A 27,545-nucleotide genomic window follows, 5' to 3' on the forward strand; every position below is an offset into this window, starting at 1 on the left:
AGCCTCAAGTAATCAGCAAAAAAATTGTGGAAAATAGGCAAAAAAATACAGCACATCCCCCCCCCACCCCCCCACAATCCCATGGCCAATTCGCCAATCCATGCAACACGCAATCTCAATCAACTGGCAAATTCACTGATCCGGCATCTACCAATCCCCATAGGGGATGCAAGGGGTTTTACTGCATAAAATCTTTTAGTATTCTTGGCTACTTTTCCCAGATCCAGTTCCAATTTGCATTGTGTAATCCTCGCCACTAAAACACATCTTCATGGAGACAATGCCATTGGCGTCCAACTTGGAATGTCACTGTGTGATGCGGCATATAGCATTTTGTAAGTGAGTACATTCTGGATTATGTTGGAGCCTATTCCTTCACAAAATATCTGTTACTCCAAAATGTCTTGAAAATATATTAAGGTTTAGTTAAATTCCCTTAAATAATTTGCCATCTTTAACAACATGCACATTAACAGCATTGCAGTACTGATTAAAATTTTGAATCCGATGCTGATAATTTTACACTCTCAATCATGTGAGAAAATTAAAAAACTAATCAGGGAGGTAAACACCAATAAAAATGCATCAAACATTGTCCAATATCCAAGTAATTTTCAGGAAAGTGAATGGATCGATATTTCTCATCTATAAAAGTTCATTGCAAATTATGTCCACGTTCAAATGGGTGCAAGCATATCACAGCATGTGGACAGGATATAATTATAACAGTACCCTAGTGCAAGTTAAATCTTTTGTCAAAGGTGTTCCTTAAAAATAAAATGAAGTTCCTATAACTGGAAAGTAAACCAAATTTCTGGAAAACAAAATATGTTCTTTCGTCAAAGTGAATCAAAATACAAGAACGATTAAAGAGAAAAAGCAAACCGCGAGATATTTTAGTGTTTTTTTTTCCCTTTCTTCTTTGGAGCTGTCTGGACCAAATACAGAAATGCAAGTTGAACGGGGAGAAAATGTGGATGACAACTACTGTAACAAGAGTCAAAATTCCTTTAGATTGGACCTGATAAGCACCTGCTGAACAATACCCATTGTACCTGGAACAAGGGTAACAGAATACAAATGCCAGAGAAGATGATATTTTTAGCATCTATTCATGCGAGAGGATAACGTATATTGCCTGTCTCCAGTTGCCTTGAGATGGTAGCACTGAATAACCTCCATGGACTGATGCAACAGCTGTCATGCAAGCTTCCATATAATTGAGTTGTTGATGAAGGCTTTTTAAGAGTGAGTTAAGAATTGACTTGAAGTAACATAAAAGCCATTCTGAGTAGCAATGATAAATTTTCTACCGTAAAGAAGATTAATTAATCAATCAGATAGCTTTAACAGCCTTGGAGTGTTTCATCACCAAGTTGCTCTGGACTCCAGATTTATTTAATTAATTGTGTTTAAATTCCTCAAACCAACATGGTGAAATTTGAACTCCTGCCTCCAGATCCTTAATCCCAAACCTCAGGGTTGTTAAACCAGAACCATCAATAACTCTGCTCCCATAACCCTTCTGCAATTTACACTGAACTAAGAGCACACATTGATCATGAATTGGTTAAATGAACACAAGTTAGCTCAGTAGATTTAAAGATTGCTCTTGGCACTTGTCCTCAATCACTTCTATATTGCTGGAAACAAAGAAAATACAACTCAGTATTAATTAAAACACGATGAGTGAGTATCGTGAGAGTCTCACCTGCCCCCGGGGCTATTGTAACAAGTTAGTGGTATTGAGGTACACGTTGTCTCTTAAAATAATGCCAGGCTGTGTTACTATTTTTTTGTGGTTAGGTTACATCGCTTTGAGCTTCCCGGGAAGATGCTACAAGCCTCCCCTTTGAGTAACATTTGAACCACAATGTCAAGGCAGGAAGCCAATAATGTATTTATTTAATATTTCTGGGTTCCCATCATTAAAATAATGAAAATGTATTTTTTAATGTAAAAGATATTGACACTGTTGGAACTGCTAACGCTACATTGGAAACTTCATAAAAGACAGAAATCCAAAAGAACATCTTGTGGTGGGAATGAAGTTCATTGGATACCTAAAGCCACCTGTCATCCTGCTTTTTAAGTAGAGAATATCAATTGTTTAACTACATTTACACGTGTTTATCAACCTGCTGAGCACAACAAATCCTTTTATATCTTTAAAGCACAGATAATGACAATTCAAGACAATCTTTTCCAAAGCATCACAACATGGTTCCATCAGAGATTCACTGGAACCTCAAATTAGCTGGGAGTTAAAACTTGATTTAAATACACTCAAAGCCAAAACACTGACAAGTTGGTCATTGAGAATAACATAATTTAATCCCTTAGAAGAGTGCGATCTAAATTCTGAACAGGTTCTATCTCAAAAAGTGGTTCAGATTCCAATTGAATTTAGCTTTACTCTGAACCAGCATGACTGCGCAACTCAGAATGCACTTCACAATTCTCTATTGAGTGGAAAGGAGACAACAGCAGACTAAATTGGGGTTTTTAATGCACGTTAAAAATTTGTTGAAACATGCAATTTTTAATTCACCCCTCGCTCTCAATTTTTTTTTTATCCTTGAAGGAACTGCTTTATGAAGGTGTACAGATACTTTGTACCGTCCTCAGCAAATTCCGTTTTTCACAAGTAATTCTAACAATTAAACTGCAATTTTAATATCCAAGCACAGATGGGTTAATAATGGGAGGGATCAAATGATTGTTGCCAGGAAATTGCAGTCCATTCAAAAGAATGCACTGGAATGGCACAGACTGAGCATTTGGCTACTGAAAGTATAAACACGTAATATATTAATCAAGCTTGTTAATTTAAAAAAAATGAACATTCTCAAAAAAAGTTCCCTCTAAAAATGTCCTGCCTACAGTGTAGGAAGGAGCAAGGGCTCACCGGACCCTTCTCACTGCCCATCTAGTGGTTCAAATATTTGTTATTGGCGGTCTGTGTAGAATTCTTTTTTAAAATTAAAAAAAAAATTTCACACTATGAACCATATTGACCAAAATACACATAAACCTTTTCCTCTTGAATATACACAGTGTCATTTTCTCCCCTTTTCCCCCCCCTCCCTTCCCTCCCTCTTTCCCACCACCCTCCCCACCCACTCAACGTTCAAGATATATGATACATTAAACCCATTAAACAATGTTATCACACAATGAAAATAAACAAGAAAATTGTGTCATCTACTTTTACATACTGGGTCAGTTCATTTCGTCTTCTCATTCTCTCATTTTAGGGGGTGGAGGTCCGCGGTAGGATTTTTCTGTTGTGTTCCATGTACAGTTCCCAAATTTGTTCGAATACTGTGATGTTATTTCTTAAATTATAGGTTATTTTTTCCAATGGAATACATTTATTCATTTCTATGTACCATTGCTGTATTCTCAGGTTATCTTCTGATTTCCAGGTTGACATAATACATTTTTTTGCTACAGCTAAGGCTATCATAATAAAGCTTTTTTGTGCTCCATCCAAATCGAGGCCAAGTTCTTTACTTCTTATATTATTTTGAAGAAAGATCTCTGGATTTTTTGGTATGTTGCTTTTTGTGATTTTATTTAATACCTGATTTAGATCTTCCCAAAACTTTTCCACTTTCTCGCATGCCCAATTTGCATGTACCTTTGTTCCCGTTTCCTTCTTACAGCCAAAAAATCTATTTGATACTGTTGGGTCCCATTTATTTAACTTTTGGGGCATGGTGTATAGCCTGCGTAACCGATTGTATTGTATCATGTGTAACCTCGTGTTTATGGTATCTTTCATAGATTCGGAGCATAACTTTTCCCATGTTTCATTCTTTATCTTTTTGTTTAGATCTTGTTCCCACTTTTGTTTGGTTTCCAGCTTATTTCATCGTTCTCTTTCTCTTGCAGTTTGATGTACATGTTTGTTATAAATCTTTTAATTATCATTGTGTCTGTAATCACATATTCAAAATTGCTTCCTTCTGATAACCTCAGCCTGCTTCCCAATTTGTCCTTCAAGTAGGTTTTCAGTTGGTGGTATGCAAACATTGTACCATATTTGTACTTCATTTGTTCAAAAGATAATAATTTATTTCCCGAAAAACAATTTTATATTCTTTTGATCACTTTTTTCTCGCATTCTCTAAAGGAAAGGTTATCTATTGTTGATTTTGCGTCAATATTAATTTTGGTAGTTGATAATTTGTTTTTTTTCCTTTCTACGTGAACCTTCTTCCAAATGTTGAGCAGATGGTGCAGTACTGGTGAATTCCTATGTTGCACCAGCTTTTCATCCCACTTATATAGTATATGTTCAGGTACCTTCTCCCCTATTTTATCTAGCTCTAATTTGGTCCAATCTGGTTTTTCCCTTGTTTGATAAAAATCTGATAGGTATCTTAAAGGTGCTGCTGTATAATAAAGTTTGGTAGCTGTGAGCCCCCTTGTTTGTACCATTCTGTTAATTTATCTCGCACTATCCTCGGTTTCCCCCCCTTTCCATAAGAATTTCCTTATTATTTACTTTAGCTCCTTGAAGAAGGAGCTATCAGTGTTAGTGGTAAATCTTTCCAATGTTCTAAGTCATCTTGTAATTTCTTCATTAATGTCTGATAATTTAATTTGCATAGATGGCCTAGATTATTATCTAGTCTAATACCTAGGTATCGGATTGCTTGTGTTTGCCATTTAAATGGTGATTCTTTCTTAAACTTTGTGAAATCCTCATTATTCATTGGCATCGCTTCACTTTTATTTGCTTTGATCTTGTACCCTGATATTTCTCCATATTCCTTCAATTTCTTATGTAATTCTTTTATTGATAATTCTGGTTCTGTTAAGTATACTATGACATCATCTGCAAATAGACTGATTTTATATTCCTTCTCTTTTATTTTTATCCCTCTTATTTTATTTTCTGTTCTTATCAGTTCTGCCAATGCTTCTATAGCTAACGCGAACAGTGAGGGAGATAGTGGACATCCCTGCCTAGTTGACCTGCTTAATTTAAATTGGTTTGATTTATATCCATTTATTCTCACCTTCGCCAATGGTCCCTTATATAATGCTTTAATCCAATTAATATATTTCTCTGGTAGGTTGAACCTCTGTAGTACTTTGAATAAATAATTCCATTCTACTCTGTCAAAGGCTTTTTCTGCATCTAAGGCAACCACCACTGTTGACGTCTTGTTTCCTTGTACTGCATGGATTAAGTTAATGAACTTACAGATATTGTCCGTTGTTCGTCTTTTCTTAATAAATCCTGTTTGATCTAGTTTTACTATTTTTGGTACACAGTCGGCCAATCTGTTTGCTAATAGTTTAGCTATTATCTTATAATCTGTGTTGAGTAGTGATATTGGTCTATACGATGCTGGTGTTAGTGGATCTTTCCCCATCTTTGGTATTACTGTAATTATTGCTGTTTTGCATGAATCTGGCATGCTTTGTGTTTCTTCAATCTGGTTCATTACTTCCAGGAGAGGAGGAATTAATAAATCTTTTAATGTTTTATAGAATTCTATTGGGAGTCAGTCCTCTCACGGCGTTTTAATGTTCGGTAGTTTTTTTAATATATCTTGTATTTCCTCTATTTCAAATGATTTTATTAATTTAATTTGCTCCTCTGTTTGCAATTTCAGTAGTTCAATTTTAGCTACAAACTCATCTATTTTGTCTTCTTTCCTTTCATTCTCAGTTCGATATAATTGCTCGTAGAATTCCTTGAAGTTTTCATTGATCTCTGATGGTTTATATGTGATTTGTTAGTCCTTTTTCCTTGATGCCAATACCGTTCTTTTAGTTTGTTCTGTTTTAAGCTGCCAAGCTAGTATTATGTGTGTTTTTTTTCCTAGCTCATAATACTTCTGTTTTATCTTCATTATGTTCTTCTCCACCTTGTACGTTTGTAGTGTTTTGTATTTTATTTTTTTCTCTGCCATTCTCTTCTTTTAGTTGTATCTTCCCTTGTTGCTATTTCTTTTTCTGTACTTGCTATTTCCCTTTCCAGCTGTTCTATTTCCCGATTGTAGTCCTTCTTCATCTTAGTTGCATAACTTATTATCTGCCCTCTGATAAACGCTTTCATTGCATCCCATAGTACAAATTTATCTTTCACTGATTCCGTATTTATTTCAAAGTACATTTTAATTTGGCCCTCAATAAATTCTCAAAGATCCTGTCTTTCAAGTAGCTTGGAGTTTAATGTCCATCTATATGTTCTCGGTGGGATGTCCTCCAGCTCTATTGCTAATAACAGGGGTGAGTGATCCGATAACAATCTAGCTTTATATTCCGTTTTTCTAACTCTCCCTTGGATATGGGCTGACAACAGGAACAGGTCTATCCTTGAGTATGTTTTATGTCTACCAGAATAATATGAGTATTCCTTCTCCTTTGGGTGTTGTCTCCTCCATATATCCAAAAGTTGCATTTCGTGCATTGATTTAACCATAAATTTGGTCACTTTGTTCTTTCTGCTAGTCTTTTTTCCAGTTTTATCCATGTTTGAGTCCAAATTAAGGTTAAAGTCCCCTCTTATCAATATATTCCCCTGCGTATCTGCAATCTTCAAAAAGATATCTTGCATAAATTTTTGATCCTCTTCATTAGGTGCATATACATTGAGCAAATTCCAAAATTCTGAATATATCTGACACTTTATCATTACATATCTCTGTGCTGGATCTATTATTTCCTCCTCTATTTTGATTGGTACATTTTTATTGATTAATATAGCTACACCTTTGGCTTTTGAATTATATGATGCTGCCGTTACGTGCCCTACCCAGTCTCTCCTTAATTCATTATGTTCCACTTCAGTTAGATGTGTTTCCTGCACGAATGCTATATCTATTTTTTTCTTTTTTCAGTAAATTTAACAGCCTTTTCCTTTTGATTTGGTTATGTATTCCATTAATATTTATAGTCATATAGTTCAACATGGCCATTTCATACTTTGTTTACATCTCATTTCCGCTTCCTCATCACCACCTTTTCCCCTTATCCATTTCTGTTTTCTTTTTTGAACACATTGTAAGACAACACTTCTAAAACATAAAATATTTTCACTACTCCACATCTAAAATTCCCTTAACCCCAAATGTCCCCCTCCTCTCTGAGTTGCCCCTTGTCCCTTGCCAGGCAACCACAACTCCCTTCTCCATTTGGATTGCGAACCCGTTCACAAGAGTCAACTGATTTCACAGTGACTGTTATTCTCTCCCACCCACCCCCCTCCAGAAAAGACTTTTATCTTCACATATAACAAAGCTCACCCTCTTAATTCCCCCTTACTTCCTTTCTTCCCTTTTCTTCCCCTCCTTAGTTCTTTCTTATACATTATTTTTCTTCTTTATATGAAGTTCGTCATCATTCTTGTTCTTGTTACATTTCTTCATCTCTCTTTCTGTTTTGCAGGCATTCTGCAAATTCTCATGCTTTCTCTGGATCCGAGAACAGTCTGCTTTGATGTCCGGGGTATCTATTTTAAGCATCGCTGGATATCTTAGCATAAATTTATAGCCTTTCTTCCATTGGATCGATTTTGCTGTGTTAAACTCCTTCCTCTTCTTCAGGAGCTCAAAACTTATATCTGGGTAGAAAAAATTCTTTTGACCTTTGTATTCCAGTGGCTTTTTGTCTTCTCTCATTTTTTTCATTGCCTTCTCCAATATATTTTCTCTTGTCGTATATCTCAGGAATTTTACTAAAATGGATCTTGGTTTTTGTTGTGGCTGTGGTTTCGGGGCTAAATTTCTGTGTGCTCTTTCTATTTCCATTCCTTCCTGCATTTCTGGCATTCCCAGGACCTTGGGGATCCATTCTTTTATAAATTCTTTCATATCTTTGCCTTCTTCATGTTCCTTAAGAGCCACTATCTTTATATTGTTTCGCCTACGATAGTTTTCCATTATATCTATCTTCTGAGCTAACAACTCCTGTGTCTCTTTAACTTTTTTATCAGTTTCTTCCAATTTTCTTTTTAAGTCGTGCACTTCCATTTCTACGGCTGTTTCTCGTTCTTCCACCTTGTCTACTCTTTTCCCAATTTCTGTCATGACAATCTCTAATCTACACACTTTTTCTTCTGTACCTTTTATTCTTCTTCTTATTTCACTAAATTCTCATGTCAGCCATTCTTTTAATGCTTCTATATATTCTTGAAATTTAAAAAAATCTATGTACTGTCCATTCCCTTTATCTTCTATTTCTCTGTGCAGAGCTTGATGTTCTCCTTCTTCTTCTTTGTGTCTTCTATTTCTCTTCCTTGTATCTGTGTCTCTTCTGACTTTCTTGTTGGGCTGTTTGTCTCAGTTTGTTGGATATTTTTTTTTATGGTGTCTTGATTTTGGTCCTCTTCTTCTGGGCTTGTTATCTGTTGTGTCTCTGGTTTCCTTTTTTCATTCTCATCCCTCCCATTCCCGTTATTTTCTGTATCTTCCTGCTGGGAGCCCTGCTGTCGGGTCTTTCTCAGCTGTTCGAGCTGTGGAGTGGAACTCCACAGCTGGTCCCCCCTCCCGTCAGTGTTGTCTTTGTCGTGCGCATCACACATGCGTGATTCCTCGCGCATGCATGGTTGCGCACCTCTGTTTGGCTCCGTGAGCCATCTTTGCAGTCCTGCGTTCGATGGGTCGCGACCCTGCGGAGATTCCTTGACCTCAGGGAGTGGGCTCCTCTTTCCACGGCGGGTCCCTGCTTCTTTGTACAGGTAAGGCCTTCACCTTTTTCTTCCAGCATCTTTCCTTCTTCTTTTCTTCCTGTTGTTTTTTGGCTTTTCTTTCTTTGGTGCCATTTCCTCCACACCTTTATTTTTTATTTGTTGTGATTTGTGTGTCTGGGGCTTTGCTTTTTCTTCACTTTTTTCCTTCTTTTCTGGAGAGGGCTGGTATTTTCCTACCTGCCACTACTCCATCACGTGACTCCTCCGAAAGTAAAGGAATTCTTGAGGTGGGGAGGGGAAGGAGTGAAAGCTTGAGAACTAACCATTGGATTATGGGACCTTCTTAACAAAATGATTTCTGCAGGAGCAACAATCATGTGGTCTATAGTTCCACAAGATAGTCCTCATTCACATCTGTAGCATCAGAAAATCTAAAGCATGGTTCATGGGTTGCAGAGAAATATAGATTGGTTAAGTGGACAAGGGTCTGGCACATGCAGTACAATGTTGGTAAATGTTAGGTCACCCAATTTGGAAGGAAAAATGGAAGATCAGAGTATTATTTAATTGGCAAATGATTGCAACATGCTGCTGTGCAGAAGGACTTGGGAGTGCTTGTGCCTGAATCGCCAAAGATTGGTTTTCAGGTGCAGCAGGCTATCAAAAGGGCAACAAAAATGTTGGCCTTTATTGGTGGAAGGATTGAATTTAGGAGCAGGGAGGTTATGCTGTAACCGTACAAGCTATTGGTGAGGCTGCATCTGGAGTACTGTGTGCAGTACTTGAGGAAGGATGGACTAGCTTTGGAGACGGTGCAGAGGAGGTTCACCAGGTTGATTCCAGAGATGAGGGGGCTAGCCTATGAGGAGAGATTGAGAAACCTGGGTCTGTACTCACTAGAATTTAGAAGAATGAGAGGGGATCGTACAGAAACATAAAATTATGAAAGGCATAGATAAGATAGAGATAGGTAAGTTGTTCCCATTGGTGTTGGAAACCAGAACTAAGGGATATAACCCCAAGATTCAGGGTAGTAGATTTAGGACAGAGATGAGGAGGAACTGTTTTTCTGAGAGGGAGGTGAATCTGTGGAATTTGCTGCCCGTTGAAGCAGTGGAGGTCACCTCAGTAAATATATTTAAGACAAGATTGGATAGATTTTTTTACACAGTAGGGGAATTAAGGGATATGGGGGAAACAAAACAAATAGGTTAAGATGAGCCTGATCAGATCAGCTATGATCTCATTGAATGTCAGAGCAGGCTTGGCTCCTGCTCCTATTCCTTGTGTTGTTTTCAAGGTCACCCTCACTTTCAGGATCCTTTCATCAGGAGCCTTCAGAGTAATCTCTGCCCAGATCGAAGATTTTGCTGGAGAATCTTTGATCTTTGTTTGATTGATGTCTCTTTGAGGTTCAGAGCCTGTCATCCTCCATGGTGCAGGCTTTCATTGAGGGTACTCGTTCTTTTTCCTCCCTGGTAACTTTGACAGAAGTGCCCTTGAAGATATACCCACCTCTCACACCCTGCGACAGCTCTGCCACCCCACTTCCGTTATTGCTGCTCAGAAGTGCTATATTTTGGTGTGAACTTTTAAGGCAGTAACTGGAGGTTAAGCCTCTGAGGATGTGTGGTAGTGGTGTAAAAAATTTGAATGGTGACATCTACTGTTCCGGTAACTAAATGGTGACATCTACTGTTCCGGTAACAAAAAGGTATCACACAAGTGAGCGTGATTACATTAACAACTCTTCCCAACCTATCTACCGCCAAGATTAGCAGAGACTAGTTTGAATTTGAATGCCAGCAGGTCTCCCTATCAAAGCCAAGGTTTCATAATTAAATATATGGTCGGTCCTTATTGATACTTATAACTTTCTGAGAAGATGGGGCAATTTGAATGGTGTTCTACTTGGCTCCAAAATCTGTTCAAACAATACCTGTTTTATGGGTTTGGGAAAATAATGAGCAAATCAGTCAGACGAAGTGAGTTTGCATTGGAATAGAGAGGGTGCTGTATGCCCGCGTGTGACAGTGGAGGTTGTTGCATAAGGGGGGATTGCAGGAGAAGGTGTTGCACATGCTCGGTTGTTTGGAAAATGTTGCAGGGAGGGTCATAGATTCATATAGTTTGCATGATGCTTATAACAGATGCTGTTCAGAATGCAGTCAGTTATACAGCACAGAAACAGGCCTTTCTGTCTAACTCATCCATCCTAGCTGTGATGGCCATCAATACTAATCCCATTTGCCAGCATTAGGACCATATCCCTTGTGACAGAATATAGATATGATTTTGGGAGATAAATTGGGGCAGGTTTTTTTTAGTGTAGGCAGATAATAAAACAGATTTTATTTAAGATACTGGAGCTCTGCTCAAGCCAGACAGGCCGGCTCCAAGAGAGAGAGAGAGAGAGAGAGAGAGAGAGAGAGAGAGAGAGAGAGAGAGAGAGAGAGAGAGAGATCAGTTCTGCACTTTTACACTCAGCAGCAGCAGCTGGGACTGGAACAGGACAAGCTGGAAATCTTGTGGAAAACCTCCATTTGGAAGCCAGGTTGTGAGTGCTTAGTTCAGCCTGGTGAAAACCCTTGTGGCTGATACAAGAGGAGAGGACTGGCTGCCTAATATTTCACGTGAAGTAAGAGAAACAAAAAAGCACTCTGTGGTGACCTGAAAGAAAGAATTTATCGTCTGGAAAACCCTGATGGGGCAAGCTTCTCCGGCAAGACACTGAAGTGGCTGATTAAAAGGGATTAGTTTGTGTCCAGAAATGACAAGAACCGACAAGAACCTTCCTGAGTGGTAGCCATTTACCTTTCAAGCAACGAAGCCTGGTGAACTTCATAAATGTTAAATTCTGTGCACAGTAGAAGAATTGCCTGCAACCAGTGAACTTGGAGGAGTGAGAAGTGAGATTGGACTGTGAATCCAAGAACTTTTCTGAACTTACACACATACATTACATACACACGTGCTTAGAATCAGAAGGTGGGGGGGGGGGGGGGGTTAAGTTAAGTTAGTTATGTTAATAGTGATGTTCAGTTAGATTCTGTTTCCATGTTTAAAGATAATTAAAAGCAACTTTTGTTTAAGTAACCATTTGTCTTGGTGAATTATCTATTGCTGCTGGATTTTGGGGTCCTCTGGGCTCGTAACACCCTCCATTCCTTTCACATCCAAGTACCTGTCTGTATGCTGTTTAAACACTGTATATGGTTCAATCATCTCATTTAGCAGCTTGCTCCAGGATACCACTTCTGTGAAAATTTGACAGTTATTTTTTTTATATATAATTTCTCCTTTCTTACCTTAAATCTATGCCCTTTCATATTAGACTCCCCTACCCTGGAAAAAAGGACGATCTACCCCTTTCTCAGGAGGGGAAATAAGCAGATCACAAACTAGTCCTCATCAAGGGGTTAGGAGTGGAAAGGGTTAAGAGCTTCAAGTTCCTGGGTGTTAACATCTCTGAGGATCTGTCCTGGGGCCTCCATGTTGATGCAATCATGAAAAAGGCTCATCAGCGGCTAGACTTCGTGAGGAGTTTGAGAAGATTTGTTATGTTACAAAGAGTCTTGAATATTTCGACAGGTGTACCAAAGAGAACATTCTGACTGGTTGCATCAGTGTCTGGTACGAAGATGTCAAGGCACAGGACAAAAAAAAAAGAGTTGTGAACTTGGCCAGCGGCATCAGTCTCCACTCCATCGAGAAAATCTACAAGAGGTGGAGTCTTAAGAAAGCAGGCTCTGTCCTCAAGGACCCCCACCACCCAGGCCACACTCTCTTCACACAGCTAACATCGGGAAGGAGGTACTGGAGCTTGACGGTGAACACTCAGTGGCACAAGGACAGCTTCTTCCCCTCTGCCATCAGATTACTGAATGGACAATGATCCGCAGACACTACCTCACCTTCTCTTATTTTTGCACTGATTTATTTATTGTAAAATGTAATTTTATAGCAACATTTGCATTGGGAAGCTGCTGCAAAGCAATGAATTTCCATGACAATAAATTCTGATTCTAATCTTATAAGCTTCCAAGGTCATTTCTCCGCTACCAATGGACCAGTGGAACAAATCCATCTTATCAATCCCTCCTGTAATTATAGCCAATGAATCCTTTCTAATGCTTTCTGTAACATGGCAACTAGAACTATATACAATTCTCTCAGTGCAGCCTAATCAGTGCTTGGTACAGCTATAACATGATGATCCAACTCATGCCTCAGCCGAGGACAGCAAGGATATCAAACACCTTCTTCTCTACCCTGTCTACCTGTGTGGCCAAGTTCAGGGTACTATGAACCTCTACCCACAGGTCTCTCTGTACATCAACACTCCCAAGGTTCCTGCTAATTATTACATGCCCTGCCTGTATCCAACACCCCCAAATGTATTACTTCGCACTTAACTGAGAAAGTTTTGCACAGGTGGTTTTCCGTTGGAAGATATTGTAAAGAATAGATGAGAACTTGGGAAAGCCGTCATGAAGATGTTGCAGCAATGTTACACACAAAAATTCTGTTGAAAATGAGTGCAGGACCCCCCCCCCCCCCCCCCACCCTTTCCTCATACAAGCAGCTAAATCTAGGGACACTGATCCAAGCTTAGGTGCATATGTGAACACTCATTCAGGTGCACTTACTGAAATTCAGATACCTTAAAATAAAAATTATTGCTGAATCACCAATAAATCAAGTCCAAATAGCCTTGTCTTTTGTTGCAATCACTTTATGTGGATCAATCTGCGTTCAATCCTCATGTGAGTACTGCTGGAATTGGTTGAGGACAGTGCACCAGGATAGCACAGAGGGGAGGTATGATTTGTGAGCAGCCAGATTATTTCGCTGCCAAGTTGGCATTGGGTAAATTTTGTCTACTTGAGATTGAAGACAGAGTCCAAACAATTAAACATGAAATCTAGTTCAAGATCCAACTTTAGCAGGATCGATTCAGAAACCTTTTACAAAATGTTAGCGATCAAAAGAATTTCCAACCCACATTCTGTGAATGCCATGAAATATGTTGGTCACACTCCACAGTCCAGTTGGCATCTGTGGGAGCTAAACTTTACTCGGGTTTCTCTCCCTACAGATGCTGGTTAAATTGCTGAACATTTCTATTTTTTAAATCTTCAGTTTACCAGTATCTCCAGTAATTTTTTTGTTTTGAATGTGCTCATTTCCCCCCAGATTTCATATGCATCTTCAGCCTCAAACATTTCCAGGTAAGAAAGAAAATCAGTTAACTGAGGTGCCAAATTTTAATTGCACAAGAACTCCAATAATTCAATACACTCAACATTGTTGGTGGTACACTGGTAGACTTTATAGATTATTGGATATTGTAACCAATCCACCGTTTTAATTATTTTCTTTTTCTTTCCCATTGCTCAAGTGGATATAAAGAGGTATATTAAATTTTCCAGTGAACCAGGTGAGTTTAAAGGAAGTAATTGAAACAGGGCCCTGGTTAGTTTAAAAGCAATGCAGGATACTGGCCCCAGTGTGTTTGAATGGAACACATTACACTGGATTGATCTGATCATTGGAAAAATACACTGCTGGAGAAACGATAAAGATCCATAACCAAGATTTCGGGCTTGAGCCCTTCATCAAGGTATGGACACACAGTATTTTGTACTAAAAACAAAGTGTTTTTCACTCACCAATTTCACACAGATGACGAAAGGTGGTTTGGCTTCTGCAAAATGGCAAATGGGAATTTTGGGCTTTGGTTTAATCTGGAATAAGTAAGGCACTTGTTAGGTTTCTATAATGATGTCTCCAGACTACAAAGGATTCTTGGAGTGTTACTATATGGAAAGGGTGTTAAATAAACCAAGTTTCTGCTTTTTAAGATAATTGTAAATGTGCAACATCTTGAACATACTGTCAAGAATTCAATATAAATGATTTAAAAAGCTACTCCTTGCAAGTTATTTAAAAAATTGTTAATTGTGTTCTTTTTCTATGCTTACCATATAGCTGGTCCGCTAGTCTTGCCAGTCCCCACCCACTCCTCTCCAGGGGAGCAGTAGACCAGTTGAGAAGGAAAACCCTGGGAGGTGACCCTGCAAGGAAGGTGACCACAGCAGTGGACCAGAGAGGGGCCCAGTGGCTGAAGAGCACACATAGGCTGACGGCTGCTGGCAACTTGCCATCAAAGGACTCACACAGGTATCAAAACTGGGATTCGAGAAGGTGCTGAGGGCAAGAAGGGCTGGCAAAGGGCCTTGGATGATGAAAGCTTCCTGATTGTATTGGAGGTTTGGATCTGGAGCTCGGTTTGCCAACGGATTGAACTGTGAGGTTCCAGAGGCTGGGTGAATCCACGAACACTCAGTGTCTCTGAAGGGACTCTTCTCTTTCTCTTATTATTCAGGGAGCTGGGCAATGCTAATGGTGACTGTTTGCCTTTATGTCAAGCAAAAGTTGACGTATATCATGTATATTATGTTCCTTTTATCATTACATGTCAAAAAAAGGAGCCTTGAACCTTGAGATGAAGAAGGCATTTTGGGACGTTTAGGTTAAGGAGTGGTTCTCAATCTTTTTCTTTCCACTCACATATCACATTAAGTAATCCCTATGCCATCGGTGCTCCGTGATTAGTAAAGGATTGCTTAACGTGGTATGTGAGTGGGAAGGTTGAGAATCACTGCTCTAGTCCAATTGTTACTGAACTCCATTTCCTTTGGAGTTATGAAACCGTGCACAAAACGAGTCAATTAGGGACGATTAAAACAGTGGTTTTCAAACCACTCACTGTAATGGAAGATTTAAATTGTGTTTTTTACTTTTTCAGCATTTGCTTCTGCAGGGCTGAGAACCTGCTTGTTTTTAGAATCAGCAGACATAAGCTAAATTCCACCGAGGGGCCAGAGATGCTGTTATCTGACGAAAGGACATCTGTGTACCAAGAACATTTAATCTTCCTGCTTGTTTTGGTTGCAGACTGTCAGAGGCCTAGATGCAAAATAAACCATTGTATTCAAAGTGATAATCTGAAAATTATGTTATTCGATAGAAGCCTAAGCATGCTAGCTTGCCCGCTTATCTTTCTTACTGTGCTGGGAATAGGTGCTTGGGTAACCAGTTTTTGGGTGATATAAGCCTTGGTCCCGCTGCTGAAGTTTGAGACTCTCCGAGAGGAGGCAACATCTCTCAGCAAGAAGAAGAACTTCTAGAGTCCAGCCAACGTCCCGGTTGGGGGAGGTGGAGAAGCTGCTACCGGCGCCCTGACAACCTACTACAAGTGTGCAGTCGTTGCCTCGCTTCGGCAGTTGGGACCAGTCCAGGCATTGATAAGTATAGTTGGGAAGGGCTTGCATATTGTAATTTGAAATCAGCTTTTGAATTTGTAATGAACATTTGTATAAACTGAACTGCTCTCGGCGTGTGTGTCTATTTTCTTTCGGTAGCTCAAACACTGTGACCAATCTAAAACGAACAAAATGAGAGGTACAAGTTTACCCAGGACACCCACATACCACCTTAAGAAATCCCTTACTAAGCACAGAGTGCCTATGGCAGAGGGAATACTTCAAGTGGTATGTGAGTGGAAAGAAAAAGGTTGAGAATCACTGGGTAAAAAGGTTCAGACAAAGACAGTTGGGATACATACACCTTACCAGCACAGAATAATTGCACTTTACAAAGCCATTTCAGTATAAACACAGGTTTCATCCGGCATCAAGATTAACATCACCTTGGTGAAAAAAATATGACCCCAAGTGGGGAATTACGTGCTATTTTTATGATGCCTAATGCTGCAGGAAATGCTTCTATTTCAGAGAAGCAAAGGAGAGTCCCTTCAGAGATACTGAGTGTGCGTGGATTTGCTTCCTGCGCTCCCGCCGTTTCTGCAGCCTCACAGTTCAATCCATTGGCAACCCGAGCTCCAGATCCAAACCTCCAATACACTCAGGAAGCTTTCGTCACCCAAGGTTCTTTGCGAGTCCTTCTTGCCCTCAGCACCTTCTCAATGTTGAAATGGTGAAGTCAGATTGCCTTAACCATGGAATTACAAAGGTCCTTCAAGTGCTTAAGGAGACAAACTTGCATCAAACAGTAATCCTTACCACTTTGCAAAGGGACATTACCACAAGGTGTTATTTAAGTTTCAAGCAGGTTTTATCTATACATCATTAATCTTTATAATCTCTGAACTATTTTGTGAAAAAGCTACTCCAGTCTTCCATTTCTCAAATTACGCAGTGTTAAGATATCAGCATGTATACAAGCTAGCAGTCAGAGACACTTTATTAATTAAAAGGTATTATAACTGATGGATTCACAATAAATGGTGTTGATCATGTGAAAGAAAGCACAGAGAATTTTGGGCTGAAACTGAAATAAATATTTCACATCTTAATGCACTTTAACCTCTCACTCCTGTATTAAAAATTTAATAGAAGGTGAGTATCACCTGCGATCTCATAACCTCAGGCTCATCAGAATATAATTTGTCGTAAATGAGAAGGGAATGTAACACATGTTGTGGCACAAAGCATTTTCTTTTGTTAAATATTCCGTCGGCTTTTCTGTCCCAGCTAGATCACATTTCTTTATTCTGCACATGTGCTGTGAATATCAACAGATAAACAGGGAACAAAGCAAAGCAAGGGATGGCATTTCTGGGAAGGTCTTGTGTGCCTTTGAGTCTGTACCTTTCCCTCTCTTCCCAAAACGTGGCTGGGAAATCAGTTTTGAATGGGTGAAACCGCTGGTGGGTCTCTGGAGATTCGGGACCGCAGACTGCACACTACTGTACAATATTTCTATTGAAACAACTGAATGGATGGAAGGAGGTGGTTTGGGGGGGGGGGGGGTGGGTGGTGGGGTGGTCAGTGTATGACTGCAGCATTTAAGCATTATTAAGCAGTTTTTACAAAAACTCATTTACCTTTGATTCTTCGTAAGTATAGAAGCCCTTTGTTATCTTTCTTTGATCCACATCACAAAAGGAGGTAACCTATGCAGGAAGAAAGCAGAAGCCACAAGAGTAAACTGCACACAAGAGCAATGCTGTCCAGCAAACTTAAATGGTTGATGTGGGTAAATGCAAAAAATCTCCAGATAGAATCGTTAAATTTCTCAACTCTTTTCAATTTCGGCAGATTTCTGGATTCCGGGAGTTATCACCGTTGAGGCACATCATCGTAAATAGCAAACAAACATAAACGTCCAAAAAGGATATCTTTACAATGATTGTACACAAAGGTGAACTGTGTAACGCAGGTAAGAGATCCTAACTAATAAAGTCACAGAGAGGGAATCCAAGTGCTACCTTTCAAGTTGTTGAACATGAGCTATGTCTGCAGGATGAAGTGTTCCAGTAAACAGCCTGATTTGTCACCCACTTAGAGAGGGGAATCTGCCACTGATGTGCCAGTGAATCCATTTATTTCAAAGGTAAGGTATGGCTGTGTGTTACAACTATTAACAAGTTTACAGTTTTTCGAATTAAATGATTTTTTTTCTCTCAATCAATTACTTTAATGTGCTTTAACTGTTTTCAGTTTTTAAAATTAAGTCATTCACTTATAATATTTACTTGTGCTCAAGGATATTCAAAAACATTTAATGTTTATGCTGATCAATTAACATGGAACCATATTCTTGCTTGTTCTTGAAAGTTTTCCAGGTGATTGGTGGTGGGCCTGTTCTTAACTCTGATTCTTTTGCCCATGAATCTGATTTTCCTAAACAGACAGCCTTTTCTTTGGCTGGTTCAATGAACTATAACAGTTTATCAGGTCAGGGGATAGAGATAAAACTGGAAGGGTAGAGTCCAGCTCTTTAAGATGATCACTAAATGTTTATAGTAACGTACCGGAAGATGTTTGTGACACAGCCGATCTTGAAGGGAGAACTCTAGCAAATGGAACTCGACAGGTAGGGTAAACACATGAATTTGCTTTTATGGCAAATATTATGGAAAACCACAATTTATTCATTCCTTCATATATTGTTAAAGACGATTGGTTAAGATTTTCATTCACCTAATAAATCACATGACTCATCAGTTCTATAAAAAACCGAAATCTGTTCCTGTGTATAACCGAATACAACAACAGAGCCAAGTCCTGGAATTCAGCCATACGCAACACAAGCTCACTTTAACTGAGCATCATCTGAGCATCTCATAACTAATGTGGTGAATACAAGATATTTTCATTAACTCTGGAATCTGAAGCATGCCATTAAAGGACAAGTAAAGTCAGCTAAGTTATCGGAATATTGAATAAGAAGATGCTAATGGATATATCTTTGGAGAAATTATACATTCTCTTTCTGAGATTTGTTTTCCATGACACCTGGTAGTATAGAATTTACTAGTGTCTGATCAGATTAGTGGAGAGCTTTGAATTCTTTTCAGGAAACTCACTGAAGAGAAGAATGACATGAATGCTGCAGATTTCAGATGGTGTCAGTCTGCACGATATCTAAACTTCTACAAAACTAAATTAATTGTTAACATGAGGTGAAGGACTTAAAGTTAATAATTATGTCATCAGTGGAAATTCCAAAATGTATCCACATTCTGTTCACTTTGGACTTTACTGGCATCAGAAATAAAAATTTCAGTATGCAGATTCAACATTTCAATCAAAGCTTATGATCCAAATCTCAGACGAAAGTTTTGAAAAGTACTTGTCCTTAAGTTTGTCTGGAAAAATAGGTAATCCATTGTGTTCTTTATATATATGATTCTCAGGTGTCGGTGCTGCACATTTGCTCAGCAAAAGGAGGGGTAATGTGCTCCTTCCGTCCGATAGCCTACAGGTCACCTTTGGGCAAGGTGTAGTACCTATTTAGCCTCCCAATCAGGGTCAGTGCAGCCATGAATTGCAGATGGTGCAAGCAGATTCTACAAATTGGAATTTATGGTTGTAAAACTAAAAATTCTGGGCAGATGAATCAGCTGATCAGTGGCCAGGGTCACCTGTCTAGTATGGATACTGCAACTGAAGGAGGCAACGGGAAAAACTTCAGTATTTTTTCCATGTATAATAATGAACTCAACATCGACTATGGTCTCAGCTCAAAGATGGCACCTTCACTGAAGGAGAACTGGAGAGGCAATAACTACAATTCGGAGGGTCAGAGATAGTGACGGATGGAGAGACATGATCGCCCATACTGAATGGCAATGCACCTGAATGAATGATATATATAACTCAAGCATGTAAGAAAGCTCAGGATATAAAAAGGTCATGGTGTGACCTTCAAACTTCCATGTCTTGACAGGGGTGACATGGATCCCACCTTAAGTGGATCAATATTTGAGAATGAATTTTATTTCTATAGAACTTTTCCATTATTTCAAAATAAGTATTTCTGTAGTCTAAGCATTTTTGAAAACATTATTTCAAAGAGAGAGTTTCACCATTTTTGTCAATTCCTGTGCCCCATACTTTTAATTTTAACCACTTAGCTCCATAAGCCGAAGCATTTTCATTCTAATTTCACCAGACATTTTCACAGATAATGGTTGTGTAGATCTTCATTCATTATTTTGCTGAAGTGCAGATCTGTTCTGATTTAAAAAAAATTCTGGTTCTGAGAAAAAAAACGTATGACAACAAATTCACATGTTTGATTCCTAGCGATCATAGATCTGATTTAGCCAATGGTGGCCAACCATGTTAAAAAATAAGAGGAAATAGTTTTAACATTGTGGTAGCTCAAAGCATGATGCTTCCGTCGATTGTGCTTTGAAATTATGGGAGATTGCGCTTGTTAGTCTCTTTCTTCTCAATTTATAATTAGTTCAACATTGTACTCCACACTCTCAACAGAAAACTAGAGATTTTAAATTTGTACCTCAATTTAATGGGAACTTGTTACGGATTCGTGGGCCAAAATGGCCTGCTACCGTGCTGTATGACTGAATTAAAAATTAAAAGGTTGGCCACCTCTGGGTTAGATGCTCAAACTCATCCTTGCTTTATGCTGAATTTTCCAAATGAAAATTTACCTTATAACTTTTATTAACAAGTTGCCCATCCAACAATGAATATTGCATCACGGAGGAGTAAATTCCAAGATGCAGTATTTGATAAATTGTGGGATTTTTGATTAAACGTACCTTTTTCTGATTGGCAGCTGACAAACACCTGTACAACTTCCTCCCCTGTTTCCCAGCATTCCAAATTGTAAATGAAGGCCAATCACTTAGAACCCGTTCCTCCAAGAACCTAACACGATTCTTCCAAATCGTCTCCCTAAAGAAACGGAATGATGAATCATATCACTTTGGTTTATATTACAACCAAAACAATCGCCAATGTTAGGTTTTGCAAAGCACAAAAAGCCATGTTGAATATATATTATTGTATCAGCAAGCGCTAAACTATTTTCACGTCATCAAATGCTTGCATTGAGACTTGGGGGTGGATTTTAACTCTGGAATGATTCATATTGAAACAGAGACTTCACCAAAATAAACCAACATTGGCCTCTTTGTTTATTATAGTGGAATAAACCTGCAGTACAATGAAGTATTATAGAAGGAAAACCGGATGACAGACCTGATGCAAGCTTACTCAGAATTTACATCAACTGGGAGTAATTTAGATTTTCTTGGCTCCAAACACCGGGGCAGATAAATATTTTTTAACACGTAGACTTTCATTAATTCTTCTCCACTTACGGAAAATGTTATTTCTGGTTTCTTGCTTCAGTCAGTTGGATCAGGGAACTGTGACTACTGGTTTATGTATTCTTCTTAATATCACCACACAGGTCAAAGAGAGACTGAGTTGCTGCAAGACTCAATGGTTCCCTTTGTGCTTGACTCATGAATCAGGAATGTTCTGATATATAAATCAGTTCCAAGGGAGCTGCCGAGTAAAAGAACCTTGATGTGAGCTTCAGAGGATTTTTTTTTGTGCCAACTCTATTCCTGTATTTTTTGAAATTGCTCTAAAACAAAATTTCTTCCATTGCCTTTCCTTCATTGTATTAGAATTTCACAGACAATCCTCTTAGCCAAACTAATTTACCCAGACAAGATTTAGCTTAACTCTAGACTACTCGATTATCGTAAGCCGGATTTAACACAGCCGAATCCAAACTCGGGCATTGCTTTGTTAAAGTCAATGCCCTAAAGAGAAGAGATGGACCGAAGAGTGCAGGTTCAGAGCTTTTTAAAGATGGCAGCACAGGGAGGCAGAGAAGTGCAGAGCTTTGGGGATGCCTGCCTTCATAGGTCGGGAAATTGAATATAAATGTTCGGTTGCTATGTTGAAGTTATTGAGGTCCATGAAATCACAAGGGGCATAAAGTGAATAGTGACAGTCTGTTTCTGGAGTAAAATTATCTCAGTTAGGAGGGAGAGGATGAGAAAATTTAAATCTTGGGAGATACTATCTTGGAGGATCTTTCCAGGAGCCCACACATTTGGGTTGTGAAGAAAGCACGTCAGTGCCTCTACTTCTTCAAGTGGTTGCAGAGGTTTGGTATGGAAATTTTCTACAGATGTGTGGTAGAAAGTGTGCTGATTGGCTACATCACGGTTTGGTATGTATGGGGGGGGGATACCAATATCACTGAGCGTAAATCCCTGCAAAAGGTAGTGGACACAGCCCAGGACATCACAAGCAAACCACTTCCCACCATCGAGAGCATCTATGGAGAATGTTGCTGTCGGAGAGCATACTTTGTTCTCGCTGCTACCATCAGGAAAGAGGTATAGGTGCCACAAGACTCACACCATCAGGTTCGGGAACAGCTGCTACTCCTCCACCATCAGACTCCCCAACGACAAACTCAATCAGAGACTAATTTAGAGATGATTGCTTTTGCACTTCATTGCTTTTTTTCTCCCCTCTGTATTGCAATAGATAGTTATTTACATTTCTTTATTTGTTTACATGGTGTATTTTTTTTGTTGCACTACCAATAAGTAGAAATTCTGTCTGGCCCGCAGGAAAAATAATCTCAGGGTAGTATGTGATGTCATGCACGTACTCTGACAATAAATCTGAAAACAAAATCTGAATCTGAACTATAAAGATGAGGGGGTGGGATTTAGAAGGGATTGGAAATATTTCTTCACTCAGCGGGTCGTTGGCAAATGGAACAAACTCCCATATGGGCAGGTGCATTAAGAGACACTTGGATAACTAAGTAGGAGATGGGTTTGGAGGGGTATGGACTAATGTGGGCAAGTGGGACTAAAGCAGGCGCGCACATTGTTCAGCAATGACAAGCTGGGCCTTTGGGCCTGTCACTGTACTGTTAGATTCTAGGACTCTATGTAGGCTTTTACAATCGCCCATCACTGTAACATAATTGTCAAAGCGGCTTCGAGTTATTTCTGACACAATATGAACAATGAAACTGTTGATACATGGTTCATGGACTCGATAAAAAAATATTCTTAACTCACTGGAAAAGAGAATTCTGTCAAATGAGGTTTATACCCCATTAGCTTCCAACCATATTTCCTTGTTTGAGACTTTTCTTCCAGTTAAAACATCTCAACGTCCTCTATCAACACCTTTGGGATGATATATGTTTCAATAAGATCATCCCTCATTCTTTTGAACTCTAAGGAATAAAGACCCAAACTCTTTAGTCCCATGAATAGACAATCCACCAATCCAGGAATCATCCAGATGAACCACTTCTGGACGGCCTCCAAAGCTGTTATATCCATTCTTATGTAAAGGGGATGATAATTGCACAGTCCTCCAAGTGTGTACTCACTAACAGCCTGTACAACACTTTCTTATTTTCAAACTCTAATTCTCTTGCAGTATGCTGTTTGCCTTAACCATCTGCAGCACCTACCTGTTAACTTTTGTCATTCAGGAGCCATACAATACAGATCACTCTGCCCTACACCATTTTATAATCTCCCCTTACCATTACATATTAGCTTACAACAATAGAACATTACAGCACAGAAACAAGTCCCTTCTGCCCTTCTAGTCTATGCTGAACTGTTTCTTTTTTGACTAGTCCCACTGCCTGCATAGCCCTCCATACCTCTCCCATCCATGTACCTATCCAAATTCTTCTTAAATGTTAAAATTGAGCCCACACTCACCTGGCAGCTGGTTCCACACTCCAACCACTCTCTGTGAAGATTTTTCCCCTTTCACCCTTTAAACAATGTCCTGTGGTTTGTGTCTCACCTACTCTCAGTGGAAAAAAACCTCACCTACATTTACTCTGTCTGCCCCTCATAAGTTTAAATACCTCTATAAAATCTTCCCTCAATCTTCTATGCTCCAGGGATATCTTATTGATATCTTTCTCACATTAAACTTCAAGTTTGACACCCAGGTAGATATGTGAAAAGGTCACTATGCCCTCCTTGCAAACATTACTGCCACCTACCACCATGACATCATATTTATTTTGTTTAAAGATTTCTTCTTTGATAACTAACTCTGGCATCTCACCAATAACAAAGGTTAAACTAACTGGCCTATTGTTTCCTACCTATTGTCTTCATCACATTTTGAGCAAGGGAGTCATGTTTTTCAATTTGCAAGAGTGATTTTGGAACAACTTTAACTAATGGGCCCATTATTTCTGCAGCCATTACCTATGAAACGCTTGATTTCAAGCCATCAGGGCCTGGTCCTATGTCTGCCCTTAGTTCCATTAGTTTTTTCCAATTCCTTATCCCTCATGATCAGAATTACCACAAGTTCTTTCACACTCTTTGAAACCAGCCCATTCATTATATTTTAAATATCTGTGGTGTGCCCCACCTTGAAGAGGGATGGCAAATATTGGTTTAACATATTTCTTTACCCTTGGAAACAAGAGTTTATACTCTCCATTGCTGGAGAGATCATGGAGCCATTGGTATTTGTTATTGTTTTGTTTCCTCTTTATGAATTCCCTTGAATCAAACTGAGGTGAGAAGGTAGAGATTTAAGAAGGACCTCGGGTGCAACATTTTCACTCAGAGGGTGGTTCAATGCTGAAACAAGCTTCCAGAGGAATAAGAAGCAGGCATAATTTCAACATTTAGCTAGAGAAAGGGACAGAAAGGATTTAGAAAGATACGGACCATGCAGGCAAATGGAACTACCCGGAATGCCAACTTGGTCAGTAAGGACAAGTTGGCCCAAAGGACCTGCTCTGTGCTGTTTGATTCCATGACTCAAAATGGCAGACTTACCTTAGCCACACTCTTCCTTCTGATAGGTGCACAGAATCTCTTATTGTTTGCTTGGTTATTGTTGTAATGTGAGCTGTTTATAAAGTGAGGCTGTGTGCAAGTGCGTGTTTCTCCTGCTCCAGATAAAGTTGTCAAGTGCTTCTTTCTCAAAGTACGTTACCACAGTCGTTATTCAAAAGTTTCCCCTCATAAGTAATTTTCTCCCTCTTTATTTGGTTTTTTAGCCTTTTGCGGTAGATTCCCAGAAAATTCCCATTCTCCTGTTCTCTCACTAACCCTTGTCACTTTGTGCACCCAAGTTTTTGATTTTACATTATCTTTGTCCTCCTTTGTTTCTCATTTTTAATTGGGATACATTTTTGGTGAATGATATGAACTAGCTGGTCATTCCCTCACCCTTCCTCTGCCCAGTCCACTTTAGATAAATCTACATTTATACCCTTTTTTTTAACTGCCCTTATTAAAGTTAAGGTCACTGGTTTTGGATCGGAACATTTACGCTTAAACTATGTCTAGAATTCTAACACATTTTAGTCACTACTTCCCAAGAGATCCTGAACCACAGATTTATTAATCATCTTTCCTCATAATATTGTTATGGACTATGGACTGAGCGTTTGGACTGTGGTCTGTGATCATAAAGGTTGAAATTCTCCTGGGAAACTTGTGTGGCTTGTGGTGCAGCTGGGTCGAGCTGTGCCGACAGAGAGAGAGAGACAGAGAGAGAGAGACAGAGAGAGAGAGAGAGAGAGAGAGAGAGAGAGAGAGAGAGAGAGAGAGAGAGAGAGAGAGAATGGGACATTTAGAACAGCAGTGGGAGCAGCAGATCGGCAGCAGATCGAGCAGCGGAGACCAACCAGGAGATCTGTGTGAAAGACACATTATCTCTTAAGATAATGAAGGGTTACAAACCACGATTTGAGTCCTCTAAGGAGGCTTGAAAAAGAACTCGTAAGCTTGCGGCAACTCAACATCAGTCATTTCTCTCTCCAATGTTCAATACGATGTCCTTTTGTTGTTCAATGGGGGACTGAATTTGGACCTTGGGCTTTGGGATCGAATTCTGGGGGACTGTGTTTTCGAGCTGATTGATCTGGGTTTTTTGGGGGGATTTTTCTCTTTTTGAATAGTGAGCACAGACTGTAATGATCTGGGTTATTTTTTTTACATACACACTGTTTCTGAAGATATGATATTCGTATATTTGTTATAGTTACTTTTAGTGGGGTTAATTGGGTTAAGATGTTATATTGTTAATAGTCATTAATAAATTTAGAGTTAAAAATTAACCCTTTTGAATTGCGTCTTCTATTGCTGCTGGTTGAGGTGTGACAATATAAGACCCAATCAAAAATATTCTGTCCCTGGGTACATACTGTTCTAAAAACAATCCCCACAAACTTTGACAATCACCAAAACTTGGTTGATGCAAATCTAAATTAAAAACAGAAAAGGCTGAAAAGATTCAGCAGGTCAGGGAATTTTCTATTTTTAATTTAGCATTCCACTCATTCCTCTTCCACGATACCTTTGCCAACTTTAATTGTTCCAAACAATATGTAGTAAAATCAGCCATGATAATTGCAGCTTTCTTCATACATGCATTTGATTTCTCCACATTTATGCTTTTTCCTATCAAGAGGCAAAACTTTAGGGGCGTAAGGACCATTCCCACCCGTGTCTTCTTTCCCAGCTTTTCATTATTTTCACCAAACCGGTCCCACATCCAGCATCTATAACACCACTCAACACCATTCCGATAACTTCTTTGTTTAACAATTCCTCTGTTCGCTCTGACTGCTCTATTGGAACATGAAATCACCTGAATAATGTGTTCCTAGTTCTTGTCACTCTGCAATCATGTGTCTGTATTAGCTAATAGATTATACTCATTTGTCACTATTAGTACCGTTAACTCACTTACTATATTGCAAATGCTACGTGTGTTAAGCTAAACTGCCATATGCTCTGACCTTATATAATTTTGACTCACAATAGATTTACTTTTACTTATTTCTTTCTGCTCCCTCCTGTCACATTTTAATCTCATTTTCTCCCTTTGTATCTAGTACCACAACTCTTATTTATTCAACCACCAATCACTAAAACTCTCATTCCCTCCTCGTTTGTTTAAAGGCTGGTCTGCGACCCTATTCATGTGATTCTTCAGTGACTCTGATCCCAGCACTGTCCAGATGATGCTAATTCCCACAGACAGGATTTCTCCTGCCCCAGCGCCAATCCCCCTTGTCTTCCACAGGATTGCAAATATTGACAGGGCTATAAAATAGTTCTGGTGTTTGGAATGAAGTTGGCACCAAATGAACATGAATGGTGGATACTGGTCAGATGACTGTACATAAGTCATCACAACACAGGGTTATTTCAAGGATTCTCCTTTATCTGTATCTTGCAGATATTTAATTCGAAATAACTCAATGAAAGAATTTTCATTTGCATATCAACTCAGCAAATACCGCAGGCCACCCCAAAATAAATGCAAGATATGTAATAACATAGGCACAAGTTGACGCTATAAAGAACAAGTTCATCAGCCATTTCCTGTCATGGTACAGGACATAGTCATTTTTACCACTTTTATTTCACATTCACTCCACGATGCCTCTGTAAAATTGTTTGACCTATTTTGCATTTGTACCTCTTCCAGACTTCTGTTCCCTTTCAATACCTTGCAGGATTATTATTTGACCTCTCCGGCAAAGCACACCCTTCAAT

The 27,545-nt window shown here is 39.1% G+C and overlaps 1 protein-coding gene across 10 annotated transcripts in view; it reads right to left on the reverse strand.

Moving 5' to 3' along the window:
* The window catches only part of b3gntl1 (UDP-GlcNAc:betaGal beta-1,3-N-acetylglucosaminyltransferase-like 1), a 392,999-nt gene that overhangs the window by 104,644 nt on the left and 260,810 nt on the right, over positions 1-27,545 (reverse strand). For all 10 annotated transcript variants that reach the window (XR_011354723.1, XR_011354721.1, XR_011354727.1 and 7 more), the window contains 3 exons: positions 20,754-20,889; positions 17,565-17,633; positions 14,326-14,400 (listed from right to left, as the gene is read on the reverse strand). Coding sequence is in view for 1 of the 10 variants with exons in the window: in XM_069929539.1 (XP_069785640.1) it covers positions 14,326-14,400; positions 17,565-17,633; positions 20,754-20,889 (280 nt within the window). In the remaining 9 variants the exon portion in view is untranslated. The remainder of the gene's footprint in view (positions 1-14,325; positions 14,401-17,564; positions 17,634-20,753; positions 20,890-27,545) is intronic.

This window comes from Narcine bancroftii, chromosome 3 (genome assembly GCF_036971445.1).
Source record: "Narcine bancroftii isolate sNarBan1 chromosome 3, sNarBan1.hap1, whole genome shotgun sequence".
NCBI lineage: Eukaryota > Metazoa > Chordata > Chondrichthyes > Torpediniformes > Narcinidae > Narcine > Narcine bancroftii.